Genomic DNA, 24,800 nt, shown 5'->3' with positions numbered 1-24,800 from the left:
TTTTCCCTGAGCGCCGGCTCACCTTGCCACTGAAAGAGCAGATGGAAGTGAGCACAGAGAGGACAGTCACTGCTTGAACCGAAGTCATATCTAAGCATGTTCTGAAACTAGAGTGCATGACCTCAGCTATTCGTAGATTTTGAGACATCTTTTCTTAGGAATGAGTTGCATCTGAAAATTATGTAGCATGTGTGAGGCTGCTATTTTAACTTCACAAGTGGTTTTTATAAAATCTGACAGGAATATGGTTGTGGAGAACATGGTCGGGGTCCCACAAATGCATATTCACGTTGTAGAAATGCAATCTGGAAATGGCCCAAACAGACAAGAAAACATCTCACAAAACATCTCTTACACCCAATCGCACTCGCTGTGCAAAGGGAAAGGAAGGGCTATGTCTGTGGGTGCCTCTGGGAGCAGGGAGATAATCCCCTTGGGATCACTTCACACATCTGCGTCACTGTTGCAGAGGCCGAGAACAGTGGGCTCAGACGTTTGCTGAAAGGTAGGTTTGCTTCGGTAGCTTTTGGTTTACCAAGTTTAAATGTGAATAGAAAGGATCAGAGCAGTCTCTGATTGTCTGCCCTTTTTCCTTTGCGCCCTGTTCTCAGGAGCGTTGGGGTGTCTGCCACCACCAGTACAGGGGAGCTGCAAGAGGCCCTCGCTCCTAGGAACTCCAGCTGATTTATCGCCGGTGGCATCTCCTTGGTTCTGCTGGCGAAGAGCAAGAGCTCAAGGAGGGGTGGGCAGACCCCGCAGATCAATGCTTGGTTCTGCAGCAAGTGTTCTGGGCAAAGATTTGGCTTTTACAGTCACAAGACCCTCTTTGAGGGTTGAGGACTGCCTAGCTTTGTAAGTATAGACCAAGGGCTTGAAAACAAATGGCCATTAAACTTTCAGCAACAAAAGTGAACCAAAGAGATTCCCTGTAGAGTTCAGGTGCTTTCAGTCTAAACTCTCTACTGCACATTTTGGGTGAGTGTTATGGTTTCTAAAGACAACCCAGAACTTTGATGTCAGGTTCCTGAATATTAGGCAGCTTTGACAGGTTGTGTCAGGTGTCTCTCCCTGCCCCTTTAGTACAGGATATTCCTTCATCCCCATCTGTTACAAGCAGCATATAGGGAAAACTGATTTTTCTGAGCTTGAGTTCTCAGTGATTCAATAAACATGGTGGTGTTTTCCATGACTACATCCTTCCACCCTTGCTTCTGAGTTTGTACAGTGCACTGTATCACTAATTGTCCTATAAGGCCAGCAAAGCACTGAGATGAAACCATTGAAAAGTGGCCTTTAAAAAGTTGTGGTTATCTTAAAATCAGCAAAAGCCGTGAAAATACTGTTCACTTTCCTCTTTCGTTGATTTATCTTTGTGTTCTAGGGCTGGCAGGGAAAAGAAAGGCAGCCAAGCTGCCTCTAGCATGTCTCTTCTCATAAGTGTCAAAGCTAATAGAAACAGAGCTGGAGTTCCCCCTGGGCGTTTCAGTAGTCATCATCTGGAAATCTGCAGCGCTGGAGCTGCTGCGGCACAGCAGGGCTCACCAGCGTTTAAGGCTGTCAGTCACATTGCTGTCTCCACTTTGCAGTTTGCCGCCAGCCTGCTGTCTGGCATGTTCAATTTTACTGCTCCGGCACGTTGCTGCCACCTCTTAAATCTGTGTGGCAAATGGCGCTGGCAATAACCTCAGCAGCAAAAAATGCCGTTAAAAGAGGTACTGAACAGCCCCTCTGCCTTGCCGCACATTTAGCAGCACAAATACAGGTGGGTGCAGAGAGTTACCCCAACTCTCACTATACAGAAAATGCATTTAGGTGAAGAAAAATAATTGCTGCTGGCAGGTCAGATGGTTGTGGGAGCAGCTGTGGACTGGGAGCGCACTCTCCAGCAGCAGCGTGCGGGGTGACCGGTGCGCTGGGATGTGCCAGCTGGTGTGATGACTCCTGTCTCCAGACTTCAACCCTCTCACAATGCCGTGATTTCAAGAGCACAGAATAAGTCAGTTTTTTGCTTAAACTGAAGGACTGTATTGTAAGACATGGCAGTCCGCTCCTTTTGGGTGTCCTTGTTTAATACCTGCACAAGTCAGAGCTGCGTTGACCCATTGGGGATGGGGGTGCTTTAGCTCTGCTGCTTGTATTGCCAGGGTGAAATAAACCAAACGTGACAGCAGTCAGTGGCAGCTGGAGTGCCCGTGATGAGAACAAGGTGCCTGTGCCACTCCTCACAGACGCAGTACTACGTGTTTTAGGAGGAAACAATTCAAGGACTGAGCAAAAATGCCTGTTCAGTGATGCTATGCTGCCCTCACGTGGGTATTTCAGAAATAGCCCACTCTTTAATCCCGACCTGCACTAAACTAATGTTTTAAAACACTCGGGTATCTCCTCCAAGAAAGCCCCTTGCAATCACAGTGATTTTTCTAAATCATTTTCACGGCCTGGGCAGCCTGTGAGGCGGGGGGGGCAAGAGGAGGTCCCGGCCTCGGCCGCAGCCTCCGCCAGCCGGGCGGGCAGCACCATCTCCACGCGGCACCGGCGCTGGCTCCTCTGAAGGCTCGTCAGGCTGTGACCCTCTCGGGACGGACTAGCTCCCGAGCCCGGCGGGGCGACCACCGGAGGCCGCGGCCAAAAGCCAAGACCTCCCCTCAGCGGCGGTGGGGGTGGGCGGGGCCTCGCCTCAGGGCGGGCGGCGGTGGGCGGGGCCTCATCTCAGGGCAGTGGGCGGGGTCTCGCCTCAGGGCCTGTTGCGCGGGGGGTGTAGGCGGGGCCTGGCACGAGCGCGCGGGCTCGTCACTTCCTCTGCGGAGAGCGCTGGCGCCGGGGACGGTCGGGTCGGCGCGGCGGTGGCGGGGAGCGGTGCGACGGGACGATGAGCGACAGCGGGGAGCAGAACTACGGCGAGCGGGTAATACACGGAGCCTGAGTGCGCTGCCCGGCCGCCCCCCCCCCCCCACCCGCCCCCTTTCTGGGCGGTGCGGCCTCCCCCGTGGCCGCGGCCCGGGCGGAGCGGGTGGCGGAGCCGCCACGGGAGGGGCCGCTGCGGCGCGGCGGGTGAGGAGGCCTCGGCGGACGCGCGTGAGCAGGCCCGACGGGACCGGGGCTTAGCGGGGGAAGATGGCGGCCGGCCCGGCCGGGAGGGCGGTAGGGGCGCGCGGCGGGGACGCTCTAGCTGCCCGCCCGCCGGCGCGCTCCATGGTGAGTCTGCCCGGCGCCATCTTGGGCTGGTGACCGGGCGCGCCGGAGAGGGACAAAATGGCCGAGGGTGGCGGGGCGGCGTGTCCCGGGCCCTGCCGCTGCGCCCCCGCCGGCGCGACTCTAACCGGCGGGGCTGCCGTGTCCTTGCCCCGAGTGTGGTGGGTCACGGGCTGTGGCGGGGTCTCCCCCGGGCCTCCCGCGGCAGTGCTGGGGGTGCGCGGCCCTTCAGGCCCCTCCGAGCTCGCAGCTGGGCTGCGGCGGTCTCGCCTGGTGCCGTGGTGCCTCGTCCTCCATCCCCCAGCCCCGTTAGGTTACGTTTGGGTAGGGAAGGAAAATCCCGAGCTGATAGTAGTGTGTGAGCCTTTCTTATACTCCACCAAAGCTGCATTGCAGTTCACTTTCGGTGAATTACTTCATAATTTGAGCTCTGATTTCCTGGTCCTCTCACTCGCTTTTAAAATACTAACTCTGCCTCTTGCTGTAGTTGCAGTCTTGCATCCAGGTGGCTTGGTCTCTCGTTTAATGTAAATATGATTGCAGTAGTCGAAGGGTTAAATCTCAGACTGAACGGGCTTAGTGCTAGGGCAGTTTTGTGAAACCTGCAGTAGACTGTGTTCTTTTAAGCTGCATAGCAACTTCGAGATGTTACTGTCTGGATGGAATTTTACCAATACCGCAGTAGATGACTTGCTACACTTTTCATTTTTCGTGTACATCTGCAATACAGATTACTTTCACTAAAGAAAAAACAACTATGTATCAGTCTTGTTTTCCTTTGTGGTCTTTAATTTTTACTGCAACAAAGTGCAGTGCAGGGGTCAATACTGTGTTTTGGGGTTTTTTTTCCAGTATTAGTTCGTAACTTTTTAACTTACTGTGGCATCAAAGGGAGTTGTGGAGGTGATCAGTAGTTTAAACTTTAAACCTTTATTGGAAGTGGCAAAAAAAAAAAAGAGAATGTAATGATTCTGAGCACAAAATTGCAGTGTCTGTCTTTGAATATGGTCCTTTCCTACTCAGATGCACTATAATAGGCTTTAATAGTATGAGTGTTTCTACATTAAGGTAGATTAGAAAAATTTCGTCTCCAGGAAGCTAAAAATACTAGATGGAAATGAATGCTGAAAGATAGGGATTAAAGAATAGACTTGTACCACCCCCAGTGTTATCTCTTCATTGGTGTCTTCATGTCACTCTTAAAACTGGTATAATTTTAGTGAGGGAGTATTACTTCTGACTTGCCTAAGGTGGGTTTACGTGTTAGTCTTTAAAAAGTTGATTTAATTGCTGTTGTGCCTATCAGACTGAAAACCAGTTAAAGATGGTAGCCTGACAAGAGTAAAGTTTGCCAGGGGATAACCTGCATTGTATTCTCAATCAAAATGAGTGGAAATGTTAAAACCTTTGTAGCCAAGTCTTTGAAACATAATTCAGGGTATGATAGGACAGCGAATGCTGTCCCACCTGCTTTTCCATTCTGTCTCTTCTATACTTGTATTAAAAATCATATAAATTATGTGCAGGCAGTCTTCACAGCTTTTGTTGTGAGTTGTTTATAAGTTGTTTGCAGTTTACTTGTTTGTAAAATTAAAAGATAAAAACGATAGAGCTGCAAGCCTGCTATCTCAGACTAGATCAGGGAGTGCCTTTTCTAATGCTATTGCTAGTGTTATTTATGATATTTTTTGCTTACTTAAGCCTTATATTTTACTGAGTCAGTGGCTTTCTACTCTTTCAAGCTGGAAGTGCTAAGATCTCTGCAGAGCAGAAACAGTGTTTGGATAAATAATGTAGGATATGAATTTACAACTGTCTGTTAAGCTGTTCCAGGTCCGTGCTGCCAACAAGAATTTTGCTCCTGAAAATGTGTTCCTGCTTTCTGCCTTGTACTAGTGTTTGTATAGTCAGATCTGGGAATTAAATCAGATTTATTATTTTTTTTTATTTCTGATTCCGCTTCCAGCTGCATTGGTTTGCAGGCTTGACTCGATTGTGTAGCCACGAGTCCTAATGTCAGCCTTGGGGATGAAGAAGTACCAAGTGCTTTTTGCAAGTAATGGGACTTGGTATTTCATCAGCAACACAAACTTAAACTGGCTAATGTCACAGTTTAAGAAGAAAAAAAATCCCCAGTCATATTCTCTTTTACAGTTTATACTCCATTGTGGGATTAAACTCTGATATATTTTTTTTTTAACTGAAGAGTCTATATGCAACCAATACTTCAGATACCGGAATATACTTCCATAACTGTCAGTATGTTGTAATTGCCACATTTTTTCAAGTCACTTTTGTTTTCTTTTCTTTCATTGAAATTGTGCTCACTGAAGTGCCTGTGATTGAGGCATGGAAGGGTTGGAAAGAAGACTAGGAAAGGAAGAAATAGTGAGTCTCATCCTGTGAATTAGTGCTGATAATGATTACTTGGTATGTGTCTCTGATCAGAAATTGTTTAACATGGTAGTCAGGCTTGTTTGTGTGGTTGTTTTTTTTTAATCAGAGCAACTTGAATGGTATAAATACTCAGTTTATAGGTCTACTTACAAGGTACTTAACACACATTCTTTTTTTCAATGCTGATTTTATTACAAACTTGTGGAAGACGTTTGAGAAGGTTAAAAGCAATCTGGGAGCTTGATGCCATGAAAATGATAGGTCATTCTCTGTGTCCTTCCTTCAGATGGCACTTGATCTAACAACTTGGTGGGCTGATTCAGTGTCCTAAGCTGTTAGAAAATAGTTGCTTTTTGCTGATGGGTTAGTTTCTTGCCAGCTTGGTGCAATGAATGAGCCCACAGGGTCAGCGCAAGTGGCAGAGGTGGTGGGAGGAAGCTGGGCTTCCATGCTCATGATCTGTCAGCTTGATTTTTTTTTCAAAACACACGGGTTTTTTTGGTGGAGAAACACGTAATTCTATTTAGGATTTTAAAGTACTAATAATTTTATTTGGCTGTGTCTTACATTATGAAGCAACTTAAATCTGTAACTTGTATTCTCGTGAGGAAGAACAGATCTCAGAAGTGCAAAGAACATGCAGTCCGCACTTAAATACGCTACAGCTGCTTCTGTCCATGGAAACCTGTTCTATCTACTGCCCCCAAAATAATCCTGCTGTTGTGACTTTCCCTGTGTATAGAGTAGATGACTGTTACGCATCTTCATAAATGTGCTCAGAGGTGTTAAGAAAACTGGCCCTACAGTATTACACATTGTTTTTAAGATGCTTAAAGTATGGAAAGAGTAACTTGGAAACCACAGGCATGGGCTTCGGGGATTCCACATGAATTCCAGTAATGCCTGATGAAGGGGAAGGGTTGTTGGTGAAGATCAAGGGATCTGGTAGTTCTTAAATTCACACTTCACAGAGCCAAGGTTAGGGGGAAAACATGGTTATTTCATAAGGAACACCAGTCTTTATCTGCTTACCAGCAGTGTTTGAATACAGGTAGGATATAGAAGGTTGTTTCTTCTTGTCTTTGTCTACCTGTCATGACAGGAGCCCACTTTGGCATTTTTTAAAGAAACTTACAAGTCACAAAGTGAAAGAGCAAAAAGTAGAAAAAGAAAATGTATTAAGAACAGAGGCAGATACTGGAAACTCCAATTTAAGTGAGCTGTGGGAGTGGCTTGTGTGAACCCTCGATGAGTGTCAGTGTAACTGGTTGTAAACTAAGTTTGGAGTTCTGCAGACTGCTAGTGCTTGAAACTGGGTAGGGAGGATTTCCTGGGGGATGGGGTGCGGAGGGTAACAACTTTGAAATTTTAGGGGTTATTACTAGTCTTAGTAAATATCCGTAATATGCAATTAATTCCTTTCAGGCTGTAAGTAATAAAGAAGTGGTATAATCCTATACAATGGGGTAGATTGAAGATAAAGGTTTTGAAGAAGGATGATCTGGAAACAAAATGTGGATGTTTAAAAACTAGAAAATGTTGTAAAGTCCAAAGGAGCTGGATGAAAATAAACCAGCTGTTTTAATTTTCTGATTTACATATACAGTTGTCTTAGGGTGTTTTTTTCCCAAGTTTCAGATCTTCTGTCCAGTTTCCACATCAATCTTAAAGCAAATCTTTAGCAAAGATTGTCCAAAAAATTGTATCTGATTAAGACTTCAGTCATTTCTTTATGTATGCTAATACCATTTCTCCACCAGTTTCTTCAAAGCTCATTGAGTTCTACAAACTCTACAAAGGGGGTATGGGCTATGTTTATGGGCAAGATCCTCCCTGATGCTTCCCTCCCATCCTGTGTTTGTGTCCTTTTCAATACCACACCACCTGTGTTTGAACATGGCTCCTTCTGTCAAGCATGAATCTGTCAAGAGATTTATGTTTTGTGATCAGAAGTATGCTTCCTCAAATGAAGTACAGTCTTAGTTCTGAGTTTTAGCCCTTCAATCTTGCTTTGTCCAACACTTGTGTTTTTAAAAGAGCTGAAGACTTCTTACGGCTAGATTAATATATTAACTCAGAACTCATGTTCATGGATCATTTGCTTTTGAAGGTAGCAATAGGTTGGGGTTAAATTCATTATTTGCAATTTAAATTAGTTCTCAACATTTGCACTGCCCTTTGCAGGGTTAGTATATGAGGTGGCTACAATTTAAAATACCTGCTTAAACATTTTGACAGAAGAGAATATGACCAACTTCGCATTGTTTCTGTTGTTTTTGGTATTAATTGAAAATGTGCTTTATCCTGCAAGTTGGGTTTCCCTCTGCCTGTGCAACCCCCCACCCTTCCCCAGTACTGTATGGGAGGCAACTGTAAATAGCTAAACTTTTAAGTTCTATGGATGCAGTTTAAGTACAGTTAAATTTTGGATTAGCAAATGCATTTCTGAATGCTTAGTATGGAATGCCCATTAAGTTGAGTGTTCAGGTTAAGAGATGTTACAAAGATAATTATTTTTTGAGAAAAATCTGGTACTCTGGTGGTGTTAGTGAGTGTTCTTGATCAGAATTGATATAAAATTAGGATTGTTTTTAGAAAAAATAGAATTCTGAATTTTAAATTTTCTCTAGTATCTTGAAATAAAGAATATCTTCTAGTGTGTTCGAAGTGTTTAAGCTGTATGAATGAAGTTAAGCGTTACACTGGTTTAAAAAAAGTAAGTGCTAATTAGGTTGTGTCATTACCAGAGAAGATTACAAGTAAAGAACAGAATAGCTGGGATATTATCCGGGAACAGTGTTAGAGTGCATTGCACAGAATTGCATTTTCAGTTGGTGGACAGTTATGATTTACTTGGAAGCATGAAGCCTGCATATGTAATCACACTTGTGCAGGCAGAGTAGGTGTGTGTGTGCTCATAAACCTTTGGATTAAGCCTTCAAAACTGCCAGAATGTCCCAAAAAGTAACATAATTGTAAGTCATTGAAGAAACAACTGCATTCAGAAAGCACATCAGTGAGTTGCTCTAGCTGCAGTAGGGACCTTACTTAAGTTACTTGTTGATTTTGTCTTGAGTACGTGGTAGACCGTGCAAAGTATTTTGAGTTTTCTAATGCTAGAATTCATTAGTAGATAATCAGTTGATCCACTGTGCATTTGCTATTAAATAAAGGCATAAATAGTGAATTCAGTTACTTAGTAATAAGTTAAACTGAATTAACGGAAACTGTTTATAAAATAGTAGGGCATTTGGTAGATTCAGTTCTTGAACTGCATATATATTAAAAGTCCACAAAACATTTTTTTTCTAGTTTCAGTTTTGGCACTAGATTTTATCCTGGAGTTTTTAAATATTCTTCATCCTGTTCTTTTTCTATTAAGGTTAATGTTGAAGAAGGAAAATGCGGAAGTCGCCATTTGACAAGTTTTATAAATGAGAATTATTTGAAGCTCAGGAATAAGTGAAGCTGAAATTTGAAAAAAAAGAAAGTGAATGCATGCTATTTATCAGACCAGAAGTCCCACTTGTAGAATATTGAGCAATTTGTGTGAAGTGGGGAAGATGAAAGAAGTCAGAATTTGAAACGGAAGAATGAAGAAAAGGAATAAAAATGAAGTTAAGATAAGAAGTAATCTGGAATCTGAAAGCACTACGCTAAGTAATTACTAGTCTGTTTATGTGTCCCTGTATATTTTGCTAAACATGCATGCATTATCTGTTTAATAGCAAAAGTATATGCAGGGTAAAGAAGTGTCTACCAGGGAAAAAAAAAAAAAAAACAAACCACAACTTCTTAAAAATCTAGGCAGTTCTAATGCCAACTGCCCGGACACATAGATATGAATTTTTACCATTTATTTCACTGGAGCTTGTTTACAGACCTTAGGTAAACGAGAAATTGTGTACAAATTAGGCTTTCAATATCTGCGTGCAGGAATCCCGTTCTGCTTCCAGAAGCGGAAGTGCTCATGGGTCTGGCAAGTCGGGGAGGCACACCCCTGCAAGATCTCGATCTAAGGAGGATTCCAGGCGTTCCAGGTCAAAATCTAGATCCAGGTCTGAATCCAGGTGAGTTTACTTCTTTTACCTCTTCCTCCTCTTCAAGTTGGATGGTTATGTTGGAGGTGAACTGAAGTCCAGTTTAGCCCATTTCTGTTTCCAGAGATAATTGGTGATCTGTGGGCATTGAATACAAAGGGGCATGTGTGGTTTCAGGATTGGAAAAGCTAAACTATCAATTCAGATCTCTTTGCAGCTTTTTCTAAGAGGTAGTCAGCTGTGTAGACTTGGATCTCTGCTGATCTCTTGAGTTCACAGGTGGCCAGCCTTTTAAGTCTTAGAATAATGGCTAGTTCCTGAGTTTGAAATGTTAGGGTTTGTTTTTCTGTGCATTAAAAGAAATGGGTGCATCAGCAGATTTTCAGTTTTAGGTCATATTAATGTATTACACTTTCTCACTGGAAGTAATGATGTTTCTGGAGTAGTTAATGGTGTATTCCCTAAAAAAGAAGCAGTAGAGGTAAATGTGAATTTCAACAGACATCTGTTTGACCTTTTAAATAACTTTCAAGTCGAATGGATACATAACAGTCTGGGAAGCTTCAAAGATTAGATAGCTTTCCAAGCTCTCAAAAGTTGTGGAGAAAGTAGCTTATTGTATTTGTTACATGTCAAGGCAAATGTATGCTATGAAAATGCCTTTTGCACACTATTACCTACCCTTATACTCTTGATAAAAAAGCTGTATGCAGTGACAGAATTCCTCTTAAAACTGTTATAAAAAGACATAAAAATATGCTGATAGTCTAGAAATAAGACTGTAAATGTCACTGCTAGCCACTTTACATTGGCTTTACCAGCTGTGTCGTGTAAGAGGTACATTTTAATGAAGAATGAATAGAGGCAACAAAACCTGTAAATGGGTGAATTATGTTATTTTCTAAAGAGTCTAGATAATTGAGTGCTGACTACAGAAATTAATGTGGTCGTAGTTTCTTTACTCATTCGTAAGCATTCCGGTTAAAAAATGTAGGGGTTAGCATGGGATTTCTAGTTGAGCTGTTCAGAATATACTTTATGTGTATAAGCAATGAATTAGACTTGACAAAGCCTGGGAGTCAGGCTGGAGGAAGGCTGACAAGACTGGAAGATAGTGTTTTCCCTCTATCAATGCTGTTTAGATCTCCTTGCAAGGTCAAAGTGATCAGTTTTGGAAGGCTTTTGTGAGAAGGAAGATACTTGGGAAACTTTGACAGCAGAGGAATGGTTTGGTTTTCTTTTGTGTACTTCAGACAGTGTCACAAGTGTCAAATCATGCACTTGCAGTCCCTGTAGTGCAAGAATAAATATGTCAAATTAAATGAATAAATACTTGGTAGAGTAAGACTGCTGTATAAAGTATGGAATTGCGTTAGTGAGGAATTCATAGCACGGCTCAGGAAGTGTCCAGACCAAAAAAAACCCAACCAAGCAAGTCAGGACCCAGCCCCGCATATCCTTCTGCACTTCAATCCACAACTGCTAGGGATTTCATACTTCTTTAAAGCACCATGTTTCTCACTTGTGGAATAACTATAATACTGTGTAAGAATGCGACTGCAAATGGTATAAAATGCTGGAAGAAGCAAATACAGGATCTAGAATTTACAGGAGACCTGGCAAATCATTTACAAGAAATCTTATTCAATTAAATCATTACAAGAAATCAATTTAAATGATAAACTGGCAACTGAGTTTTTGATGAACAGAAATACAAGCCTAAGACTACCACGTCTTCCTGAGCATTTAACAGCTGTCTTGAAAATGCCTGTGGCTGGAAATACTGGAAGTATATTGCAGAATAAAAGTGTGTGGGTTAGCAGATTTGGGCAGAATTGTGTCAAGGCACGTATTTAGAACCAACATACTTGTATCTCTTTTCCGTGCTGTCACACATTTGAATGTGATCACGAGCAGATCATCTAACTCTGGCTCTCAACAGAGAAATAACCTTGTGAGAACTTTCATAACTCTTAGTAGTTTCTGTTGCAAATGTATTTTTGAGTTACCAGCTTTATAAATTAAACTTTGATTTGGGAACAAATCTGTGTCCTGCGTATTTTATCAGTTGGGGTGTGGATACATGTGGTTTAATAATATGCTTTTATTGAAGTTCTCAGCAGCAGCGTAGCAAGCTTGTTATCTTTGGCTGACTCTGTGAAGTCTAAAGAATTCTTAATGAACAAATAGGATTTTCAGGTGTGGTGGCTTTGCAGCAAAGGAGAATAATGGTAGTATGATGTTTAAGGCAGCATATCAACAGTGCCTATTTAAAATAAGCCTCATTCTCCTGCATAATGGATTGCCTATTGTAGAAGTGTCCAGCTCTTCTTCAGTGTAATGGGTGCATTCTTTCACCTGGAACATCAGTCCTGTGTTTGCTTTTAATTTTTTTCCGTATGTCAGCAGTTGAAATGTAACTGTATGCATGTGATGAACTTCTTTATTAGTAGTAGTAGTATTATTATTTTTCTTTCTTTACTGTCTTCCCTGCCTCAGGGAACTTCTCACTTTTTTTACTTTCTGTTGCCAAAAATAATTTATTCTTTCTAAATATGTAGTTAGAAGTGTTGTAATGGGACATGCTGAAGTAATTTCTCCTGGACATATATACATGTTTCAAGGTGAGGAAGACAGAACTTAGTTGGCTCACTTCTTAGGATGCTGAAGGCATTTTTTTAAGGAGGCCTGTAATGTGCGGAGTATATACTGGTGCAGTTTGACCGTCTGGTGACACACCTAGTGAGAAATCCTGACTGTAGAAGAAGCTGTTAAATGCTCAGGAGTGAAAAACGGGTTCAGGTTAAGAGCTTCATTCATGCCAGCGTAGTGGTGGTGGCGGTACTGTGAAACATGGCTGTGCAATGATGCTAGCTTGTGGTCTTGGTCAGTGCTTATCTGCCTTGGCTTCCACAAACTAGAGGAGGGACACTTTAAACACAAACAGGAGCCCAAAGATTAACAATTTATGACTTAAGAGCCTTTGAATATTGAACAGTGTATTGAATTTCTTAGCCTTGCAGTGATTGTTTTTGAGTAGAATGTAGATTATTCAGTGACTGCAATCAGCAGGCCAAGTGCAGGCGTAATATTCCAGTTTAAGTGGCTGCCCAGCTTTTCAGCTAAGATTGTCTGTGTTTGGAGGGCTGAGGGTTTAGTAGAAGGAATTGAAGTGTTTCAGAACATCATGTCCACAGACGTAGTGCTGTCAGAAAACATTTCTGGAACTGTTATGAGGCCTGGGCCGAATAGCGAGCAGTTACACCTTTGCCTAAATAAATTTGAAGTACGAACACGTGAACATTCGTGAACAGCTAATGGTAAATAACTGTTGAAATACCAAAAGTTACATAAAGCCTACTAGAGCTTAATTTCTTCAGTTTTGTTAAGCTTTATTTCAAGGGTATTTGCCAGGTTTCTGTGTTTGTAATTAAGCACTGTATAAAAGGTGTATTTGCTTTTTAGTGTCGCTGAAAGCAGTGATAGAATAAGCAGAAGCGTGCATCTGTGCAGTCATGCATGCTTTATGTTAACAGGAGTAAATATGACTTAAGTCGTTAAAAGAAAGCCACCCCAGCTATTTTTACTTAAATGATACTGTAAATATTGTGAATAATCTAAGTAAATGCTGTGTCAAGACAGAATAGCCTTGTTATAGAAAGTTATAAGCTAACTAAAATGGAAGTTGAGTTCCTGTTCTGCAGTAGAAATGCTCTGAAAGCATCTGCAGTAATCTTTAGTACACAGTCCTTGAGTAGTGATAAATAACTGAATCATGTGATACTGCAGGTTTTTGGAAAACAGTTACTTGGGCTTTTTGTTTATGAATATCTTGAGATATTGTTGAAGGGTTAAAAAGCCCAAACAAACCCAACACTGTACCTTTTTCTTTTTTCTTTTTTTCCTCAGATCTAGATCAAGGAGGAGTTCCCGTAGACACTACACAAGATCACGCTCTCGTTCCCGCTCTCATAGGAGATCCAGAAGTAGGTCTTACAGTCGGGATTATCGGCGACGACACAGTCACAGCCATTCACCCATGTCTACTCGCAGACGTCATATTGGAAACAGGGTATGTCTTGTTACAGAACTAGATGGCTTGTACATAGTCCTGAATACATCCTGAAATCACTCCATTAGTTGGGGGTTTCCAGAAACACATTCTGCTTCCTGCTCAAGTTTGTTTAAAAGATAGTGTTGAGGTCAGTTGTCATTTGACTTTTGGTAAACCATGGATCTCTCAGGTTTGCTTAGGATTGTGGAGTGGGGGTGTCTTGTTCATCTGTCTTTAACAGACTCTTTTAGAAGTGCTACCAGTGCAAGCTGTTGTCACTACACCTGCTGTAACAAATGGTCGAATGTATGCAGCAAAGGATGGGGGTAGAATTAAGAGGGAAAAACATTTGTGCTTTTCTTGAAAAGCCTGGGAAGCTAAAATGTTTAGCTAAAAGCTGTTTTGATGGTGCCCTTATTAAGGGAGCATGCAAACCTGTGTGCTTTTAGCTGCTTTACAGGCTCAGGTGGCTAAGCATGGTGTGGTTTGTGCTGAAGTGGGGAAACAGTGGTAACTAACACAAAGGAAGATATGATCCAGGTCTCTGTATGTATGTGTCCCTCCACATTCAACAGTCATCAGTGAGCCTTTGGGGGGGAAACTTAAAATACTCAGTACCTATTATGTGCACTGAGTACCCTGAGGAATGCAAAGTATTCTTGTGAAAGGAGGCTTCTCTGTCTGTAGGTTTGATTGTAATAGTGTCTATTACCAAGTTAACCCAGCCTGAATATCAGTTGTATCTTGCTTTGTTGTGAAGATCTGACAGTCACAACTTGTGAAATACTTTGCACTGCAAATACAAGCAATTTTATTCTGGTATCTGTTTGTCCCTTCCTTTAGGCAAATCCTGACCCAAATTGTTGTCTTGGTGTGTTTGGATTGAGTCTGTACACCACAGAAAGAGATCTGAGAGAAGTTTTCTCCAAGTATGGTCCAATTGCTGATGTTTCCATTGTGTATGATCAACAGTCTCGGCGTTCGAGAGGATTTGCATTTGTGTACTTCGAAAACGTTGAGGATGCTAAGGAAGTAGGTTGGGGTTCAGCAATGTATGTATGGCATGCTTGCTGTGTTTCAGTTGGTGTGATGTATGTTCTTTAACAGGATAGAGCCTGCGGAAACTCAGAGCCTAAGAAATATTTGGCACCTCATAATAAATGCCAGTCTTAGTTCAAAAGATACCCCCTGTGTACCACAGAGCGGAGAGGCATGAATGCTGGTCCCAGTGTGGGCTGAGTTGTATAATTCACAAAAGCAAACTTCAGGCTAGCACAGTGCAAGCGATGCCAACAAGAAGATAGAAGCACCAGCTCTCTGTTTAAATATGAGATGAGAATTCCTTCCTGAGTCCACATGTGATCTTACATTTAGTACAGGCATGTTCGGAGTGGGCCAGACAGCCATTTCAGAGCTCTGTAGGAGCACTAATGTGCATTCTGCTGACTAATGCTTCAGTCTGAAAGGGGCGTGGGGGGGGAAATCTTTTCTGAAAATAAAAGGCCAGGCTGTTTGTGGCTTCCTGGTGCCTGCAAGTGTTCCTGGGAAACACTGAGGGATTCAGTAAACTGAAGCGGTGTCAATACCATATAACAAATTATGGGATTTGTGCTTAGAAGTGCTATATAATGAACAGGGAATTCTGTACTCCAGGTATGGAATTCTACACTCAGGCAAGCCCTTGGAGAGCATTATGCTTATGGACTCTAACTAGGCTTATATTCTGCATAAATTCCACTACTTCAAGGTCTATAGTGTCATCTTTTCCAAATTTGGCAGGAAGGCTTCCATGTTAGGTTGGAGCTTTGGACGAAGGTCCTGCTACTTGATAGAAAAAAACCCATTGGTTTTGGGTCGGGGGTTTTCGGTTGGTTGTTTTTTTTTTCTTTCATATTTACTTGTGACTCGGATATTACTGTATTCAAGATCATGGTAGCTTTTGAGGATGTATGGGAGGGGAACAAAAAACTCCAATCAACATAAGTGTTCTTTTAAATTCTAAATATTTTGCTTCATGTTGTGTGTTGGAGTAGTTACAACTCCCTATGTAAGCATATTCAGAGGTTTCCCTTAATCATGTTAGAAACAGAGGCACTGAAAGAATTGTTAAATTATGTTCCTTCCAGGCCTTTTATGCAGTTTAAGTTACATTTTAAGTGGTTACTGAAGCTTATATCCAGCTGGCCTAGAATGTCTACAGTTTATGTTCAGTGTTACACATAAGGCATAAGTGAAACTTAGATGTGCATCCTGACTGAGCCATTTTAGGACTTCTCTTCATATTCGAAGCAGTGTTTAGAAACTTGTGTTGGTAGTAATGTTCATACCAATTGTATTTTATCACTCTGTTTAGGCAAAGGAACGTGCCAATGGAATGGAGCTGGATGGAAGAAGGATCCGGGTAGACTTCTCCATAACAAAAAGACCTCACACACCTACCCCTGGAATCTATATGGGAAGACCCACTTAGTAAGTGATCTGTGTGGGCTTTTTTCCAAACCAGGTTGTGATAGGATTGTCTTGTGTTCTGTTAAAAACTGTTCTGTATCCCCTCTAGGAGACCTGATTCTATGTGCTTTTCCTAGTTAATCAGGCTTTTGCGTTAATGCGCTGTTCTGAAAGCTGTTTCCTTGCTTATGACTTGGGTGCTGTACATTATGTAGCTGTTTCAGTACTAGGAAACTAAAACACAAAAATCACTGTTGATGGCTAATATTTTTTTTTAAAAAAAGTCTCCTTAACACGGGCTGTGCTAACACTGATGCGATTATCTGGCAAAGCTTCTGAAAACTAAAAAAAAAAAACTTGATAAAGGAGGCTTTTCAGTATTTAAAAAAGAAACAACAAAACTACCTGTGGACAGCCATCAGTAATAATGCCTATCTCTTCAGCTCTTTAGATAGGAGGGATTAATTTATATAGCACCTGTTGGTGACTGATCTAGGGTTTGCTGAATTACAGTGAACAGAAACCCATATTCATTAGTTAATGCAGCCCAGGCATGAGCTATCTAAAAATCTACAATAAGATATTTTTTTTTTATGATTTCTAACTTATTTTAAGTTGTTATCCTGTGCATGTTCAAATATCAATGTCTTTTGCAAGCTCAAGTTTTCAAGAGTGGATTAACAAATACTAATTGAGCAGCTGTGTGGCGCAGTTTGCTCTCTCCACAGAGTATACTTCTGACTTGAAGTTGCCAAGAATGTAAATTGTTTTCCCAAAGACTTCAGCTTATGGTATTGGTGGTTAGGTAGCTGTGTTGAGATTGCAGATTATTTTTTAAGCAGAAAGTTATTCCATAAAGAGCTTTCTGCAAGTTAAAAGTGGATGAAGAGTTGTCATAGAAGGGAATTCCTCATGTGCCTGTGATAGCAAAAGGTTAAGAGGTTTCAGACCAAGGAGGAAAGTAGCTGCCTTTAATAATGAAATGCTTGAACTTTTAAGTAGTTCTGTTCCCATCTGCACAGATGGGAAAGTGGGAGTGTTCACAACCATTTCAGCTGCGAGGATGCGAGGTAATAATATACCCAGTTGAAATGCTGTATACTGAACTGGCTGTATGCCTACTGAAAGCACTGCAAAGGATACTAATGTTTTACGTTTTATTAAATGTAATTCTCTTTCACTCCTTGTAGTGGCAGCTCACGACGACGAGATTACTATGACAGAGGGTATGACAGAGGATATGATGATCGTGACTATTACAGCAGGTCATACAGGTGAGGCAGTATTTGTAATACTGGACTGCTTTTTAACCTGTGCTTTCTCATCTACATTTCTACCTATATGTGTTAAGGAATTAATCCTACATATATATGCCAAAATATTTTTGTGTTCACTGTCATTCTAAAATCTTACTATGAAATACTTACCAAAGTGACTGCTCAGTACAAGTCAGATCAGTCAAAGAAATACTTTGTAATGTTTAATCTGTGGCATGAGTTAGTCCCTAATGATTTTTTTTAATCTGCATTAAGTTTTGGGGGAAAAAGTATGTTCTCTGTACTTTCATTTTAAAAGAATCTTTTATTAGTTCATCTGCTGTCATTGAAGTGGTGGGAATACAGGTGCAAATCTAATACTTGAGTTGGTATTATAGTGCCAACCTACATTTTCAGCGTGGTGTAGTAGACAAAAAGTGGGAGATGTCAGTGGTCATCAGTGTCCTCTACTAACAATCACGGCACCTCAGTGTTGCCAGCAATAAGGGGACTGGAACACTACCTGTTCTGCATTGGACATGAGCATAAACCCAGCTTTTTTTAACCTACTCTTGGGTTGGATGTGTGTGTTTTACTTGAAGGACTCACACCACCTATTTCTGTGTGTCTTCAGTCTAAACTTCTGTGTTCGGTAGCATAGTAGTAGTTAGCTGAAAGAGGTGAATATTCAGGCAGCAATATACATTGTCAGAGGGCTAGGAGAGTGGATAGAAAATCTGTTGAAAACATGGTTGGTATGCAGTTGAGTTTGGTGATAAAGCAAGTTTGCTTTCTGCATTTTCCATCAAGACTGCCAACAAGGCTTGTCCCCTGGTGAAATCTTCAGTTTCTGGGACACACTAAGTTGGACACAAAACAAGAGTTCCTCTTTTTTTTTTTTTTTTTTTTTTTTGTGTGCGGTTACCCAAACATTCCTGTAGCTGCAGAATTCTATAGTAGTACTTCCTAAGGGGTTTACAAAGCTTAAATGCATCAGCAATGGGTGGATTTATGACTGTTCCCTGATGGCAACGATGTACTCATGGAAATACATGAATTCAAATTGCATTATCACATTATAACTCACAGACAAAGGAGATAATGACTTCTGTGATCTTAGCTTTAAGAGTAGTCTTCTGTTGCTTTTTGGGTATAGAAGAAAATACCATCTTTATACGTAGATTGATAGCTGTGTGGACGTTGTCAGTGGCTGAGGGCAGCTATCTCCCCCTTCCCCTCCTACTACTTTCAGATGCTTTTTCCCATGTTGTTGGCACTGCTTCCAGTCTGTTTGTTCCCTCCCTGCCTTGCTTCTAAAGTGCTTCAGTGCTGCTGGGGACAGGGAGGGGATCATGGAGCTCTACATCATCACAGAGAACACGGGAGACAAGTGTTCTGCTCACGTTTCTGGGAAGCTGTCATTTAGGGTACTTCTCTGCCTCTAACAATCTGTCTTGTTGAAACATCAGTGGTTTGAACATTTTGGAGGAGTATACAGTGACAATCTGAAGTCCATACTGGTTATACAAGAATGCAGATATGTTGGGTTTACTTTGCCAGCACTTGTAGGCTTTCATATGTGGTAGTTGCCTCTTTGACCAAACTTTGTTTCAGAGCACAAGGTACAAAAACTTATTTGGGATAGTTAATGTAGTCTAGTCTTATTTAACATACTAAAAGTAATTAACTGAAATCTAGAGGGTTAATTAACTAAAGCAGCTTGTCAGAGTCTTGGGGAGCAGAAGAGACTTGCAGCATAGCCTGCTAAGCACTCTGATACAAAGTGGTGCTTCTAGCATGCTTCTCTCGCTTTCTGCCTTTTTTGTATGGGGTTCTGATGTAAACCAATCAAAATGGCAAAGGCACCAAAGGACCAGCAAAAGAATGTAGGGCTATGCGGTGTTTGGTGAGAGTTTATACCATCGGTCGATCTTCTTGAGGTTCTTCGTAGTACAGACTTCCTTACCCTTTCATAAAGGGTGAGGGTGTATCGTTTGTCCTTGAAATCTGTTGTTAGTTGCTTGTGTGTTCTTAAAGTGTAATATATTCCTTGTTTAGATTGTAGCGTGACCCAAAGTCTTTAGTGCTTAAGTGTTGCCTTTTTTATTCCTGATAGCGAACAGTGGCTCAGATGTTGGTAAAATGCTATTAGAAATTGGAATTGTGTCAGTTCTGTGTGTATGCTAGTGAGAGTAGTTGCAGATCATGTAGTGACAGAACATAAAGTACATGATTAGATGAGGAAGAGCAGGCTATTTAAGAAGTGATGTGAGAAGATGGACTGCTTTAGTTAGTGCGCTTGTCTGAGGGTAGCATATCAGAATTCATGGCCATGCTTCAGCCCAGCTGTTGGCAGTGGTCATGTGCTAGGCGACATTCTGACCCTACATGCTCTCCTGTCCTGTGTCTGTTGTGAACTAGGGCTTTGGGGTAGAAATACTTAGAATATTGACAGCTCCAGCAAGGGTGATTTCCATTTCCTATCTTTAAAAAAACAACAGCCGACACCCCAATGTTCTAAAGCTCACTGCAGAACCCTTCTAATATCTTCTCATAGCAGATACTGAAAGAGTGAAAGTAAGCCACAAATGGTTTGTCTGTGGCTGCTTTAAAAATATCATGGTCTGCCCAGGTTAGATACCTGCTTTCTCATCCTGCAGATACTGATGATTTGAAGGAGAGAGAATAGTGTTGTGTATGTGGCAAGTACTTCCTTGAGGAAGGGAAAGTTAGAATTGTTCAAGATGCAGTAGAGCATTGCGTACTAGTACTCCACCCAAGAAAATCAATCTGTAAAACTGCTTTGCCTGCCTTGCCCTCTGTGCAGTGAAGCCATAAAGAAAGTACGGTGTCAGATGGGAATTGTCCTGTTAAAACTTCAGTTTCTCCTCATTGCTATTGAATGCTTAATCTTGTCTGGAATAGTATCTGTAAGCTAAAGAGTAACCTTACAAAACCCAAGTAACTTGCATACTGCCTATGGACCAAATGGAGAAGACGAAAAAATAATAAAGGGAGACCTGCTGATTGAAAGTGTAGTGTTTGGGGGTTCTTATCCTTCATATGATTTACAGCCTTTTTGAGCTGCTGAGAGACATCTGTGGCAGTGAGTGTTCCATAATCCAAACTTTACTTAGTCTCTTCCTGGTAATGCTTTACTGTATCTAAATCTGTGGAGGTACCAGCCCAACGACTTGATATTGTTAAATATATATATTTTTAAGTTCTAGACAGCTTCTATATAAGGGGAAGCTGTACCATAGTTCTTAAATGCCCTTGTTTAAACGTGGCTGTGAAGTGTTAAAATGTAAGGGTGTGGGGTTTTTTCCCTGCCTCCACCTTGGAATCAACTTTCCCTTAGGGTGGTGAATTGATCTTGATGCTTTAAAAAAAAAAAAAAAGTTTGCCTTGAGTGGGTAAGCATCTGAGAATAGAATTTGTCTTAGAAGTGAAGGCTATGTACCGATCTTAAACTGCTGCTTGTTGGACAGTATGACATTGTAAAATACAGTATTGGTCAGTTGGAACCTGAGTCTTCTTCAGCTGTTCCTTGAAACCAAGTTTAGCCAACTCATTCCAGGAATACGTAAAAATGAACATAATGAAGTAATTCAGCATTAACCAGTGTAGGAGCTAATGTTCTCTTGTCTTGATGTCATTTTCTTGTGCTTGATGATGATTTTTGCTTGTACAATGAATTTTTGGTTTGGTTTTGAGTTTTTCAAAAGTCATTCTGTTTTTGTATTCGCAGAGGAGGTGGTGGTGGCGGAGGAGGAGGATGGAGAGCTGTTCAAGATAGGGATCAGTTTTACAGGTATGATAGGAAAGCTTTCAGTGTCTGGTCATCAGCAGAAATATTCTTATACATGATACTTTTTGAGTACTTTGAGTCACGTCTAGGGTATCTTCAAACACATTAACGCAAACTGGGTGGATGCTGAACACTTCCAGCTCTCCAGTGAGCAGTGGAATTCATTTTGAAGGTTCCCTCATCGCTATGTAAAGGGATGAGGTTAGCAGAGATTCATAGAATGGTTTGGGTTGGAAGGTACCTGAAAATCACCTAGTTCCACCCCTCTGCCATGGGCAGGGTCACCTTTGACTACACCAGGGTGCTTCCAGCCTGGCCCTGGGCACTGCCAGGGATGAGGCAGCCTGTGCCGGCACCTCACCACCCTCACAGGAAAGAATTTCTTCCTAATATCTAATCTAAATCTCCCCTTTCAGTTGCAAAACATTCCCCCTTGTACTGTCACTACAGGCCCTGGTAAAAAGTCTGTCCCCCATCTTTCTTACAAGCCTGCTTTAGGTACTAGAAGGCTGCTGTAAGGTCTGCCTGGAGCCTTCTCTTCTCCGGGCTGGACAACCCCAGTGCTCTCAGCCCATCTCCATAGGAGAGGGGCTCCAGCCCTCTGTCATCTTACTGGGCTCCTCTGGACCTGCTCCGGCAGGTCCATGCTCTTGTGCTGGGGGCCCCAGAGCTGGATGCAGCGCTGCAGGTGGGGTCTCATGAGAGCAGAGTAGAGGGGTAATCACCTCCCTTAAGCTGCTGGCCATGCTGCTGGTGATGCAGCCCAAGATACGGTTGGCTTTCTGGGATGCAAGTGCACATTGTCAGGCCATGTTGAGCTTTTTGTCCACCGAGACCCCCAAGCTCTTCTCCTCAGGGCTGCTCTCAACCTGTTCTCTGCCCAGGTCCCGGCCCAGGTGCAGGACCTAGGGACAAATTAGTGCAGCTTTGCACAGGAAAAACTTGTGATTTATGCCAAGAAGTTAATGTCCAGCATGTTGGGGAATGTGTTTTTTTATTAGGAGATTGGTAGAACTGGGCAAGAAAATGCAAAACTTGGGAGTGCCGGGATTGGAGGGGTTTGGGGTGGGGTTGGTTGTAGCAGTGGCTGCTAGTCAATTAAACTCTTAATCTTGGAACAAATCGTTTATATTTAATGTCAAGGTGTGATTTGGCTTACTCTGCTTGTTCAGGATGCTCCTGGCTTGAAACACTAAAATCACATGTAGTCAAATTGTGAATGCAAGAGAGCTTATATTTCTTCTATTAGTCCAAAGTAATAATACTCTGACTCAGTAATGGAGTATTAAGAAAAGTCAAATATTTGCTTTGTTATCCAGTAGAAATGTTGATGAACTGTTCATGTGCTCGTTACCAAGAGTGTGCTTGGGAAAGCTACCAGGATGGGGTTAGAGGTATCCACATAAAGCGGCTGCCGCTCAGCAGGCTGTAACAAAGGGATTGTTTCTGTTGCCCTTTCACAGGAGGAGATCACCATCCCCATATTACAGCCGAGGGGGCTACAGATCTCGATCCAGATCTCGATCCTATTCACCTCGTAAGTAGTTGTAAGAGTTCACATGTCAAAAGTGAGTTTCTGCTTTGCCCGGACAGCTTCTTTTGAGCTTTTGTGTCTGTAAAGACTATTTGACTTCTAATTTTTGAACCACAGTTCCCTTTAATGTGTCATTGAGCAACTGGCAACCTTGAGGACAGAGCAAATATTTAGTTTGCAGAAAAATAAACTAGATAATGCCACTTGTTAAAAAGTCTGAGGTACTGTTTCTTTCTACGAAAAAGTACGTCAACAGTTTGGTTACTCTAGGACAGCAAGGCCGAATTCCCAAGCCTCACACAGTCTTAACACTGAAACTAAATTTCCCAACATAACTTGTTAAAGAGGAGGTTAACTTCATCCAAGGTCCAAACAGTGCTGCCTTCTTTTTTTTTTTTTTTTTTTCTGAATTGCGTATTTGCATGGAAGATAAAGCTGTGATTTGATGGCAGAAATTTAATAAAACACAATAGCATTCCTAGCATACTCCTTTGTAATGGAGACAGAGGGAATGAATAGGTTGTGTTCTCATGTTTACCCCTTGTGTCCAAATGAAAACAAGTGTAACTGCTTTTACTGGTACGTAGGGAGGCTGCCGCGGCGGAGTTCTCATTGTGCGCTGAGGCGGCAGCCCTGGGCATACAACAGGAATCGGGGGTTTTCCTGCACAAAGGGACTTGCTGGCAGATCTGCACTTTGTTACAGACAAATCATAAGGCGCTCGGGTCTGGTGCAGATTCGACGCGTGGCGGTGAATTCAGACAGAAATCTTGATCTGTCAATCCTTGGAAGCCTAATTGTGTGTATGTTTTGTTTTTTCTTTCAGGTCGCTATTAAAGCATGACACATAGAGGAATTTCTAGCTACAGCCTTTGAGTTGAAATTGCAACTTTGTGGACAATATTTTTATTGTCTCTTCTGTTTAAACAAGTGAACAGTGCCTAGTGAATAGGTGACTTTTACACCTTTGATGAAGACTACTTCTGTGGTGTTAAATGCTGTTTCATTCTGCGTATTTGTGTAGTTTGGTGCTTTGTTTCAAGCTGTGTTTCAAAAGGGGTATGTTTTGCATGTATTTTTTTTAGTCTCAGTTTTGACTCCTGAAAGGTTTCTATTGTAAAGACAAACTGTTCAGTTAGTTTTTTCTACTGATTCCAAGGTATTCTGAAGATCAAAACCTGTGTAAAATGCTTTCAAAAAGTGAAAAATAAAAAGAAGTTTGTTTTTTCTTTTCCTACTTAATTTTGCCAAGTTGTGGGTTGAAAAGAGACTACAACACTTGCCTGTGTATTCTGAAATAATGTTTAAAGCCCAGAAGTAAACTTCACCCTAATTCTGTGTTGCTGGGTAGTTACTCTCTAAAAGCAGCACCTCTGGGGGTGTGAACCCAGTGTGTGGAGAAGTCCATGTGCACATCGTACAGCAGCAGGGGGAAGAGGTGTCACGCAGCAGCGCTGCGCATGTGGAGCAAGCAGTGTCCTGAACTCCCGGTAATGCTGTTGAGCTTTGAGGGGGGTAAGCTGTTAGCAGGTGGCCACCTGTGACATGTAGACCTTTAAACAAGCAGAGGGCTTTGGTGGAAGTGGGTAACCATATGCTTCAGAGGTGCCAATGAAATAACATAGAGACTACTTTGATTTTTCTTATTTCTTCACTGATGGGTGTCATCCTTTTTAAAGAGTACAGCCTTAGCTGCGTATATGGCTAAAAAGCATCATTTGAGTTACGTTGCATTCCTGCCAGCGTGGTGCCATTTTGCCTACTCGGATTCATGAACTTCATACGCATCCAGGAAGGTTCTGTGCGAGATTAGAAAGTGCCTTTTTTGTCAGACAAGCACTTCCCTCAGCCTCGTACCGTAGCTCCAGCGGTGACTGTGCTTGAGGACCTAGGAAATAAGAGCAGTGAGGTGCTAGGCTGCATCTGCCACTGTGCTCTCAGCTTTTGAAGTTACTCTACTATTTTTTCCTGTATGGCAATTCCCACCCTTTTTTCATGGACTAAAAGCGGTTACAGGACCCTGGGGAGCTGCAGCTCTTGCCCTTTATTTGATGATTTCCCCTGTTCC

At 42.1% G+C, this 24,800-nt stretch overlaps 1 protein-coding gene and 1 long non-coding RNA gene across 3 annotated transcripts; both read left to right on the top strand.

Moving 5' to 3' along the window:
- Positions 1-2,779: 2,779 nt before the first annotated feature.
- On the top strand, positions 2,780-23,974 carry TRA2B (transformer 2 beta homolog). 2 transcript variants are annotated; one of them, XM_040612689.1, is made up of 9 exons: positions 2,780-2,905; positions 9,526-9,659; positions 13,539-13,701; positions 14,527-14,715; positions 16,037-16,152; positions 17,322-17,405; positions 21,139-21,201; positions 22,662-22,735; positions 23,559-23,974. In XM_040612689.1, exons 1-9 carry the CDS (start codon positions 2,870-2,872, stop codon positions 23,567-23,569), a joined length of 870 nt encoding a protein of 289 aa, XP_040468623.1. In that variant the 5' UTR covers positions 2,780-2,869; the 3' UTR covers positions 23,570-23,974. The 2 variants fall into 2 exon arrangements, with proteins under 2 accessions (XP_040468623.1, XP_040468624.1); XM_040612690.1 differs by lacking the exon at positions 23,559-23,974 and having other exon boundaries at positions 22,662-22,743.
- On the top strand, positions 2,912-9,190 carry LOC121096582. The gene is made up of 2 exons (XR_005830598.1): positions 2,912-3,051; positions 8,972-9,190. It is a non-coding gene; the product is annotated as an uncharacterized LOC121096582 (long non-coding RNA).
- Positions 23,975-24,800: the final 826 nt, after the last annotated feature.

This window comes from Falco naumanni, chromosome 13 (assembly GCF_017639655.2).
Source record: "Falco naumanni isolate bFalNau1 chromosome 13, bFalNau1.pat, whole genome shotgun sequence".
NCBI lineage: Eukaryota > Metazoa > Chordata > Aves > Falconiformes > Falconidae > Falco > Falco naumanni.
The sequence above is the reverse complement of the archived record's forward strand: the minus strand, read 5'-3'. Positions and strand labels throughout refer to the sequence as shown.